This window comes from Falco naumanni, chromosome 2 (genome assembly GCF_017639655.2).
Source record: "Falco naumanni isolate bFalNau1 chromosome 2, bFalNau1.pat, whole genome shotgun sequence".
Lineage (NCBI taxonomy): Eukaryota > Metazoa > Chordata > Aves > Falconiformes > Falconidae > Falco > Falco naumanni.
Genome location: NC_054055.1, coordinates 57647723 through 57659736, shown reverse-complemented (window position 1 = coordinate 57659736; position 12014 = coordinate 57647723). Strand labels below are relative to the sequence as shown.

At 45.5% G+C, this 12014-nt stretch overlaps 1 protein-coding gene across 1 annotated transcript in view; it reads right to left on the bottom strand.

The window, feature by feature from the left end:
* RAP2A (RAP2A, member of RAS oncogene family) overlaps positions 1-8861 on the bottom strand; it is a 33584-nt gene extending 24723 nt beyond the window's left edge. Inside the window, exon 1 of the mRNA XM_040584414.1 lies at positions 8521-8861. Coding sequence (XP_040440348.1) covers positions 8521-8834 — 314 coding nt within the window. The 5' untranslated portion in view covers positions 8835-8861. The remainder of the gene's footprint in view (positions 1-8520) is intronic.
* Positions 8862-12014: the final 3153 nt, after the last annotated feature.

Here is a 12014-nt window from a genome sequence, read left to right as displayed (position 1 = left end):
CACCAAACCATTCTATAAAGTAAGAGTTGTACTTTATTTTACTCCAAACCAGTATTATAAGCTCTTATATTCTAGTATCTTTAAATGCTTTAATGTCTGCCTCGTTATCCTAACTTTTTACAGAACAATATTTTAAAAGTCATTAAAGCTCTATCTACATGACACAAGTGATATTTCAAAAATAGCTAATCAACTCTAAAAACACTTACTCTTCTTTTTTTTTTGTCCTTTACCTGATCTTTCACCTAGTCTAGGCCTAATCAAGGCAAGAATTAAAATTCTGTCACCATTGCATTTTTAAAGCGTACAGCACCAACTAATTGAGCTAGCCCCATGACATTAATGTTGGGAAAGGATAACATGCTCATATCACACCTTTAATTCTCTTGTCTAGACTAGGATTTAAGACAACACAGCTGCTAAAATGCAACCCATGGACAAAGAAAGCATTCAAGTTGCACTCATCATTGTAAACTGTACCTAGACTATACTGTTTGCCTTAGTGCAGCAAAAATGGAATAGTAGTGCTGTATTGGAAACCTCTGGAAAAACAAAACAAAAAAACGACCAAAAAAACACCCCAACAGACCAGCAGGAAACTAATGAATAAGAGAACATGAAGAAGCAGATAGCTATAGTTCTTGTTACCTTAACAATCACATAAATCTTTGTACAAGTCACTACGTGCCAGGATAATTTAGCACTGCAGTCCCAATTGCTTCCCTATTCTCTCTCAAAACGTTATCATCGCACACCACCTACACAATTTACAAGGAGGAAAAAAAAAAAGAAAAGAGGGCGGATATTGGAACAACACTTGCAGTATTTCTGAAATGAAATAGCCAGTAAACCCCAGGTTTGTTCTTAGGTGCAAAAATAAAAATCTGACACTAAATTATTAAGGGAAAAACTGGGAAAGGAATGGATTTAACAATTTTTGGGAGAGCCATCCACTCAAACGTTTCAAAATTTTAACCAAAAAACTTCCAATCGCCAAAGAAAGTCTATTTCTGAAATTTCAGTCCAAATAGCATGCCTGCTAACATAAGAATTTTAACTAAACATACTGTTACCCAGATTGTTTTACATATGACCAAACAACAAAATTTGTTTCTATCTACATACTATCCAACGGAAGAGTAGAGAATTGTGGTTATTTTGAAAGAAAAGATGAAAGTTACTGCCAACTGTGTTGGCTATAAAAAACAGTATTTAAAGAATTATTGTCCTCTAGGCAAAACAGAAATTCAAAGGCAAAACAGAAATTCTAATGAGCAGTGATTTTTTTTAAATAAAGTTTTCCAAATATTCATTGCAAAAAAGTCTGTGTCAAAACAGCTTAATGAAGAGCAAGATAGAAAACATTCAATCCCAAGCGTTAATGCTATATTATTGTACTAAACTATGAAAGCCATTGAAGTCACTGATATATTTGTTCTTTAACACATTAAATGGCATTTTTAAAAACACAGACACAATCAAGCAACACTGCACAACTGAAAACAAATTTAAAAGTATTGCTACATACTGTTCTACGATTTGATAACTGTCACTATCCAAATTTATTCACACACCTCTATGATAACGTGAACTACAGTAGCAATTAAGATCCAAAAAGAAAAATGATGCTAAGCGATACAGGCATCATAAAAAATATACGCTATACTCTAAACTAGCACAATCTAAACACACATGCAAAAGGAGCTTGCCTACCTGGCTTTTTCAATACAAGCCCAAAGGACACCTAAAAAGGAGGAGAGGATAAAAAGATCTATTTTCAGTGCCCACATATGGAAACTATCACGTCACTTTACCTTACAAAGACAAATAAATACATCTTCAAAAATAATACCTACACAATTTGGGGGGGGGGGGGGGGGGGGGGGGGGAAGGAGGAGGAACAAAAAAGAAAACCCCAATACATTTAAGACTCTGGTTATATACATTTTCTCAAATTTTCATGGTTTCAACCGAAAGTAACTCAAAGTAGCATGAGTATTTCAGATTATCAAGAAAGTGGAGGGTAGAGGGGAATGAAGAGAACTCTGCAAGTATGGAATTTAATTCAAAAGCTTCTACAGGAAAACATTCAAGGTAATATGTTCCAAAGATGCATGAGCAACTTGAAATAGCCAAGTTCAAGACTACGCCAGGCAACGTTTAAATAATCTTCTATAGCTTAAAATTGCACACTGACAGAGACACTTTTCAGAGGATTGTCTATTTATGAATACCCAGTCAAATCAAGAAACCTACATTTTTGGTCTGATAGAATTAGTTCATTAATTTTTGAATTAAAACAAAGGTAGATTCACAAAAAAAATTTACATAAACTCTATAGAACCAGAAAGAAGTATTGTAAAGTTATTTTTTAAAAATCAGAGCACAAAAAGAAACTAAAGATTTTAGTTTTAAACTCTGATTTTATAGTAATGTCCTATATTCTACAAACCTGTACTCTACAGAGTCAATTAGCCTCTGTTTAGTTACACTTTCTAGGGGACAGTCTATGTATCAGTTCCCCAATAAGACACAAGAGATGGCCATATAGCTGAAGGTTCTGATGTTATATACAGGGTCAATTAGATACAACTGACTACTTGTGCCTTCCACTTCTTTGTATCTCTACAGATGCTTAAAATATTTGCCGTTCCTTCTTGTGAATTGATAAGGTTCTCATATGAGAAACAGCTATCCATAGGTGTCCCTTAAAGGAAAATAACAAACAAACAAAAAGCAACAAAAAACCCACCAACCAACCGACCAACAAAAATAAGAGAGTCCGGTATAGCTCTTCTACTGTATTGAAATATTTTAACACAATGGCTGATGTCTGCACCATTTCAGAATTTCATCCAGGTGCCTACATTTTCTCAGAAAAATGTACAAGTATTTGACAGGATTTAAAATCTATTAATCTGTTATTCCAATAAAGTGCTAAATTTCATCTGATGAGTGCACAGGAGCAGCTGGCAGCTTGGCCAGACATTCTATAGAAAATGTGGGCCACGCTTATTACCTGCGCTGCCTTCTTCATGTAAAGATGAGTACTCTAATCAATCCACTGCATTGATATTAGTGCAAGAAAAGGAACTCTTTCTAAAAAAAAGACTTCAGAATTTCAGTCTGTTCTTATTTCTACCATCTCTACACAGCTAGCATCTGTGAAAAGCCCCTAGACATTTGTCAAGCTTTTACATACAGTATTTCAGAAGGAATAGGGTTTTCCAAGTTTTACTTCTAACGAACAATTAGGTATTTCTTCCTGGAAGGTTGGAGCCACCTTTGTGGTTGAATGTGTTTATGTGGTTGCAGCAGTGTTTATGAAGAATTCTCTAACTAGTTGTCAAAAGATGAAAAATATTTTCTCAAAGATGATAAACACTTGGAATTTCAGAAAATTGGTAAATTCAACCTTGCTTTAAAAAAGCATACTTAGTTTTCATAGTACCTGGAAAGCAACATTTTCAAACTAGACATCTGAGCAATTTGTAATTTCAAGTATAGTTTTCCAGACTTAATCACCATTAAGTCACTAAATACAGTTATCATTGACTCACGATGCTGAGTTCACAATAAGTTTCAATAACTACATATCTTGTATGTTTTAAATTGCCATACAGAGTCCCTGGACTGGGGGCAGTCTTTCATCCTGATGACAAACATCACCACAAAGAACATTCTTAACTCTGAGACATAGTTCTGTGATATTTCATAACAATATACCTACATCATTTAGTCTGCATTTTCAGCCAATCTAAGTTTTCTGGTCTTTGCTTTCTAGAGAAAAAGCAACAGATTAATGAAAAGGTTTTTTTTCACTACTTGAAATAAAATGGTATTTTGAAAAATGCTTTTAAGTAGAATCTGTTAAGACTCTCCAAAATATGAACACAACAGTTCTATCTTTAAAGCACTGGTCAGACATCTAGAGAAACCATTGCAAGTGAAGAACTCTAAATTAGCTTCCTTTTTTATTTCTGTGCTTTAGTTTTCTGCTTGAATAGAAATAATAATACCTCTCTGTTTCATGGGAATCTGTAGGACAGATTGAGAAATTACACTATCGAAGGCTACATAAGCACCTAGAATACATACCCAACGAGGTTTAAATACACCTTCATGGGAGAAAAAGATTGGCAGAGTCATATCCAAAACTAAAATGCAGTATATAGTAAATACCAGCACACACTCTTCAGAGAGCTTTCTAATCATACAAGAGACAAACATGAATGCATTAGAATTTATCTTTTTTTTGACGCACAAAAAAAAATTATACTGCTTAATCTGCATATTCACAACTTATTTCTAAACCTTGATATCTGACTGGTGTGTACCACTTCCACTGTTTAATTTGACAGCTTCTGTTCTTTCTCTGCAGACCTTTGCTGGCATAGGCCCACTCATCCATTTTAGCTTTGCTCTCACAAATAAAAGGTTTCTCCAGAAAACAGCTCATTCTGAAACTACAGTGAGTTCTGTCTGCAACATAAACAACAGACAGTTCTTTGCTGCCAAGCCTGCAAATCCATTTCGGAGGGAAAGAAGGTCCAAGAGTTGCAGCACCTACAAATGCACAGGTAACATACTTTAATACCTCACAGGGAGGCAGTAAAGCAACAGTTGATTCCTTCTATCCTTTTACACAGAAAGTAAGAAATACTCTTCAAAGCTACTACATAAAAAAATCATACTTATGTATGATCCATCTTCCCAACAGTTCAAACCCTCAGCATTTACAAGAATCAGAAGAAACAAGGCTTAATGGACATATTTGGCACAAGTGGGATCCAGACACTGGTACTAGGTACCCAAGACGCGAAGATTATAGAGTTGGAACAATGCATTTCAGATAAGCAGTCAATTGTACAGGGAATAGGATCTCCCAAACCATTTACTTAGCTGTCATCATCCATGATAACAGCTTCAAACAAGCTGGGAGGCACTCTTAAGTTCCTAAACCTAGAGATTAACCCTATACCTTTGGCCTCGCTCTCTACAACCCACCACCCTACGTTAGGGCACGACCCCTCTGTCCTCCTACCTTCCAATTACACTCCTTATCCAGCAAAACAAGGCATCAACAGCATCACTCGCCAAGGGCACATTCCCTTGTATCAGTTTTCTGCCCCCCATGCACCAATACTAAAGCACAAGTTCCAGCAGCAGGGCTAGCTGCAGGCACTGCAAGGACAGCTGACTGCAGAAGCAATTGCTTTGTATAACACAAGCTGTAGCCAAGCCACTCCTTGGGTAGAAACTATTGTAAGACACAGCACCCAGAGAGGGAAAAACGGCAGCTGTAATTTGGTACCACCACTATCCTTCATTCAAATCCAGCAGCATTCTGTGCAGCGGGAAACTGCAGCCAAGAGTACAGGCAGCACTTCTGAAACCTCTTTCTCCTCATCCTGTGTATGGGCAAAGCTGCTGGGGGTTGCTGCTGATGGTACCCATCAACTCAGAACTGACAGGGCTCTCTTACTGAAGGTAAAAGCACCTTGACTCATTCTTAGGAAGACCCAGGCAAAAATGTTTTATTTGCTTTGAAAAAGACAATTATGATTTACACTTAAACAAATTCCCAGGAAAGAACTTTAATTACCTGTTTAAAAGCTACAGAGGCATCCTCCACTCTCGATAAAACTGTGCGCAATGACTGAAAGGGATGCAAGACTCCCACACTACACAAGGAAGCTTGACTTTATCGTTTTTAGATTAGGAGACTTCTCTGCAAACCGGGAGACCTGGATTTCAGTCCTGTTTCTAAGTCTATTTGTGCATTCTTTAATATTAATGAGAACAGAAACTATACTGGCAAGAGTGATCTCAACCTCTTCTAACCACTAAGCTTCAGGTCCACTTGTTCCCTCTCTTTCATTCACGAACACATCATTCATTCCTATAAAATAACTTCATCAGGTGGAGTGAAGGACTCCCTTAGCTTAGTTTGGCCTGGTATGTGGCGGTTAGAAACCAGGGAAGCAGAAGCCTCAAATGTGCTTCTCAACCTGAAGAAAGAATTTCACCTGGCTTTTCTACTTCTGGGGAGAGCAACTAAAATTACTCTCCAATTATGTAGTAACTGAGGGATTCTTTCATCCAAAAAAAGGCAAGGACAACATGTAAAATGCAGAGATACCTACCAGTTAGAGACCTGGCCTGTTGGTTTTCAGGTACAATGGAAATTTCAGAGATTTTTAGATCATAGATTTGTATCAATATAAGCATACAGTTGCCATTTTCAGGTACATCTCACCCAAAATCCCTAAGTACACAGGACTGTGATCATTTGTCTCTCAACATGAATTAAATGTATTTGTGCAACTGTAAATTATAAATTTAGAAGTCCTCGTACAGATACATATTACCTCTGTAAATATGCACTCTTCCAGTTTGACTGGTAAAAAGGATGCAAGCTTAAGTCAAAAGCACATTAGGTCCCACACTGCCGGCAAACTTAAGTTCTAAAACATTAACACCGCCACCCACAAATACCAGAGAAGGTAAGTTGACAAGGAAAGATCTGCTGCACTTGCTGAAACTACATTTTTAATACTTCACGTCAACAGCACATCCCTTTTAACAACTCAAAATTTTCAGGATTTCTGCTGCTTTTAGATTACTTTGCATAAGTGAAATTTAGGATTAAAACATTGCTCATGTGTCTCTCACCAAATACCTAACCAAAAGCTGAAGTCTTGCAGTAAAAGAGATGATAGAAGAAACAGAAGAGCAGCATTTAGACCCACTCTCAGCAGTGCCGAGTCAACGTAACCATGGGAGTACAAGTTGCTTTCTATTCTGCTTCACCTACCTACAGCTTGCCAGCTGGGGTCTCAATACAGATGCTCCACTGCAAGGTACAATGCATGCTGCAAAAGCCACAGCTAGGCAGTCAGCGACTACATTAATTTATATTAGTGATTAAATACAGGAAAACCAAAAGCATTTATTAATGAATAAAGTCTACTCTAACAACTTAAAAGAAAAAAAAATGTTCTGCTATAAGGTATGTGTGAGTGAGAAGGATCACAAGGATATAGAAAACGCATTCCCTGTAATAAATGCAAAATAACTTCATTTCATTAGTCTTTAGAAATCGTCAGTGAAAAAGTTAGGACATACATTAAGAAATGCCTACTATGAGAAGGTTGCAAGTCTCCAAAAATATCAGGGCTTTGTCTCCTCCCTCCCCTTTCCCCTACTCATCCTCCTCCCCAGTTTCAACACACATCTTCCCCAGGCCCTGGTCTGGAATGGTAGTTTCTGCAAACAGCCCATACCCGACCATGTGATTAGCCATTATCACCCATTATCACCTCTTATGCTCCACTCCACATTATGATGCAAACCCAACAGCTGTGGTCCAACTAAGTTATTTACAAGGGTTTCCCTTTCAGATGTCCAAGTCAAAGCTACAACCAGTTCTGCGACATAATTACCACCTCTCTCTCTCTCCACGGGCAATAACAGACCTCTGTCTGCGACGATCTGGCCAGCGGCATTTTCTCATCCACACTATTGAACCATACGGTTGCTATGATTTCAGATGGTGCATCTACCCTTATTTTTGCGTGACTGGCTGCATTTCAGCTGCTGACATCTGACTGATTGACGCATTATCTAAACAACGCAGCGATTATAAAAACAAACTGGCAGTATGCACCGGTGTTTCGCCACTGTGCATTTGCTCCGCGCAGAGTGGCTGGCAATGCGACCGTGGGAAATTTAAGAGAAACACGGGCATACGTAAGGCCTAAGGCTCACAGCCCGCATCTCCTTCCCAAGGAAGGGGCTCGCCTTCTGCACTTTTCAGAGAAGCGGGAAGTTGACGGGAATACCTATGCAGGTATCCCCAAAAGGCAGATCTCCGTCCCGTGCTGCACGAAAACACCCGGGTGCTGCCCTCGCACATCTGCCACGGCGCGGCCGCTAAGGAAGTGCACGGGGGGGTGGGGGTCCCAGCCCGGCCCTCGGGGGGGGACCCGGCCCGGCCCCCGGTTACAGTCACGGCACAGGCTGCCGCCCGCCCGCCTGCGGCCAGCCCGCCTGCTGTATTTCAGGAAGGGGCACCCCCAAACTTACCGCATCGCCAACGCGAACCGGGACGGCGGGGGGGGGGGGGGGGGGGGGGGGGGGCGCGGGCAGGGAGGCAGCGGAAGCCGCCGGAGCCCCCTGCCCCCGCTCGCCGCCCCTGCGGCGGGCAGCCGGCACCCGCCCACGGGGAGCACGGGGCGGCGGGCGAGGCACCGGCGGGGGCGAGGGGGGCGTCCCGCCGGCCAGGGGAGGCGGGAGGGCGGCGGGCGAGGGAAGGAAGCGGCGGGGCAGGCACCTGAGCGGGCAGCGGGCCGGGGCGTGGGCAGCCCCCGGGCCGGAGATCCGGGCACTGCGGGGCGGCCCGGCGCGGGGGGAGGAGGGGACGGACGGGAGGGGCGGGCGGCCCGCAGGCCCCGGCGGGCCGGGCCGCAGGTGGGCGTCGGGCGCGGCCGTCGGAGGAGCGGCCGCCGGGCAAGTCACCTCTTGACGCGGATGATCTGGTCGCGCATGGGTCGGATGTCCTGGAAGCTCTGCTGGTTGACCAGGCTGTAGACGAGGATGAAGCCCTGCCCGTTCTTGATGTAGAGGTCCCGCATGGAGGCGAACTGCTCGGTGCCGGCCGTGTCCAGGATCTCCAGAACGGACGGGGAGGCGTCCACCTCGATCTCCTTGCGGTAGAAGTCCTCGATGGTGGGGTCGTACTTCTCGATGAAGGTACCGGTCACGAACTGCACCGTGAGCGCCGACTTCCCCACCCCGCCCGAGCCCAGCACCACCACCTTGTACTCGCGCATCCTCCCGCCGCCGCCAGCGCGGACCCCCCGCCCGACCCGCACCTGCCGACGGCCCCTCCTCACCCCCCCGCCATGGGCCGCCCCGCCCCGCCCCGGCCGCCGCCGCCCCCGCTCCGCTCGCCCGCCCGGCGGATGCTGCCGGCCGCGGCGGCTGCTGGGCGGTGCTGCCGGCGGCGGGGGCCGCGCTCACGGGCTGCGGCGCGGCTGAGGTGGGGCGCCGGCCCCGCCCCCTCCTTCCCCTGTCGCCACGGCAACAGCCAACCGGCCGCGCGCGGAGGGGCGGGGGGCGCTGGGGAGGAAGAAAGAGCGGGGAGGCGGGCGGGCGGTGCCTCGTCACGTGGCGCCTCCCCCGCCTCCCCCGCCAGACGGCGTCGGCCAACCGGCGGGCGCGGCAGCCGCACGTGACGCCGACGGCAGCAGCCACTGGGCGGGCGGCGGCGGCGGCCGCCCGTCCCCGCCCGTCCCTCGCTCGGCGCTGTCGCCACGGCGACAGCGGCCCGCCCCCGCCCCGGGACCGCTCCTCGGGCCGGCTCCGCGGCACGCGCTTCCCGGAGGGCCAACCGGCGGCCGCGCAGCGGTCACGCGCTGAGCGGGACGAGCCAATGGGAGCGGGGGCTGGGGGCGAGCGGGGTTGGGCGGGCGCTCGGCGGCCCCACGGCCGGAAGTGCCCTTCGGGGGCCGGCGGCGGCGGCGGCGGCGCTCGGTGCCGGGGCAGCGGCGGGGGGCGGGGGCCGCACGCTCGGCCTGGGCCCCGGGAACGGCCCATGGCCCGGGCGGGTGCAGGGCGGTTGGGTGAGGCGGCTGCGGCGGCCCCTGCGCTGCCCTCTGTCCCGGTAGTTGGGCGGGAGGAGGGACAGGCCTTCCCGAGCCGCCCGAGGGGAAATCACGTGCAGGCTTCCCGGTTCCGCTGCCCGGTGTGCTGGGGAGGGGGCTCTGGCGCGGTAAGTCCTTGCTGTTTTAAACCCGGAAGTTCTCCGGAGGCTGGAGGTGCCTGCGGAGGGCCCGAGGCTGCTCTGATAATCCCAGGGTAAATGGGATTCGCAGAAGCTAACGCACGGACCCTGTGAGCGTTCCCTTGGAGCGCACTGGCCGTCACCCCGGCCTGTGCTTGCAAGGGATGCCGTGAGGTGATCGGTGCGGAGTGCCTCCCCCCTCATCCCCTTCTGATACAGGCAGAGGGCCGGGAAAGATGGTGGTCCAGTTTGAGGAAAAAGGCTCCATCTAAACAGTGATGAAAATGAAGCTGAGATGACATTAACAGTTTCTCATGGGAACCAGCAGCCCTTTGGAAGGATGCTCACATTTGTATGCTTGTCTTTCTACTAAGAAAAAGGCTCCTCAACCTATTTTTTTTTTCCCCCTCAAACATCGCTGGTTGGAATGATTTGATAGAGGGAGAAGAGACTTTACTTCCATTAGAGAAGGTTCAGCCACAGCCATTTAGTCTGCTGTTCAGTTGCTTTCCAAAAGCTGTCAGAAAAGGAGCTCACTTCTGGGGTTGCATTTCTTATTGTGCTGTTCTTCCCTTGCGTTGTCACGTCTTCATCTTAGGTAAGACCTAAGATGTCAGCCTGATTTCTGGGCAAGTCCAGTTCTGCTTCCCGGTTGACTTGTTCTCATGTTTGCAAACCAATCTGGGAATTTTTGAATAGCAGATAGATTTCTGGCTTTTTTTGAGCACTTGTCCTCTGTTCTGAGTCTTTTGGTTAAATACTTGCCACGTGCAGTGTTCCAAGCTTTACAGTGTTTTGCTTGGGCATTCTGTTTGGCTTTTCCTTTGTGTGTGTTTGGGGTTTTTTTTGAACTGCAAAACTTCAAAACAAATTTATCTTAGTAGGATGCCCATAACTTTGGTCTGTCTAGAAGAAAAAAGATTATTCGCTGGCCCATGTAGTCAAAAAACACCAAAGCAAAACAGAAACCCCACGCATCTGTGTGGTGTAAATATATTCAGTACCAAAGAAATACATGGAAGTTTTTAGAGGAGTGCCAGGATCCATTTGTAAATGTAAATGCAGAGCCTGGTCAGTTTTGTCAGAAATGAGTAATAATTTCAATGAATAATCTCATTTCTGTTGGTGACTTGAGACCTTCAAGTAATAGAAATGAGCCTAGAAGAACGTGTCAACGCACAAAATGCAAGGCACTGCATGTATGTATTAGTAAGTATTTGTTGTATAAATACAGGAACTCTCCAGCAGAGTAATGGGAAAATACCTGGGTCTATTAGTCAGCAATGAAAGGAAGCTGCCGATTTAATGTGGCTGTGAAAAAACAAATGTGACTGTGGTGTGCACACAGTCAAGCTTCTGGGTGACTGGTGAGGCATTACTGTGCCCGCTTCTGATAAACCATGTCCAGCAAAGAAAACCTTGTACTGAAATACACCTGGGAGGGTTACTGGAAAAGAACAAAGCTTACCTACAAAAGTACACTGGGAACATTTGTCCGATTAATCTAGGAAAAGCAAATGCGGAGGAGCGTTATGAGTAACCAATAGGGCAGGGTGGAGTCAAGCTCAAGCAAGAAGGCATTTAAGCTAGTGAACAATATTGGTAGAAGAGTGTGGATCTAAACTGGTTTGAATCTATGTAGAAAACTAAGACCTACCTCAGAGGACTGAAGGTTTTGCCGTCCGTTAAGAGCAATGAAAGATGAGCATGTCTAACAGGCTTTAAAATGTACTGCACTTCAGAACAGGAGGATGATGTACAATCATACAAAATACATTAAAATAGATTTAAGTGATCTGTGTTGAAGGTAGAAGATTTGGGCCTCCCTTCTTACTCATCCTGAGACTATAACAATCTCCTGATGTACGGTACTTCTCGGAAGGAAGCTGTTGACTGCTGGCTCATGTTGAGGGTGATCATTAGGGTGAGAAGGCAAGGGTTAAGAAAGAGGTTACAGGAATGCTCCCACTGTGAAGATTTACACCAAGCATTTGGTCTCATACTTTACTGAGTTTGATGGACAGCAAAGTGGGTTTTTTTCGCTTAATAATGATGGTGGGGTGATGTGTGCAGGGACTAAAGAAACATGTACAAACCCAAAATATAGAGGGACAGTGTATATATAGCGTGGAGGATGGAAAAGAAAACAAGGTAGGATGGTCAGCTGAAGAGGGTGCTGGATGCCTTGATTGGACTCTTCCCAGGGATCTTAGCCACTTCACTTGTG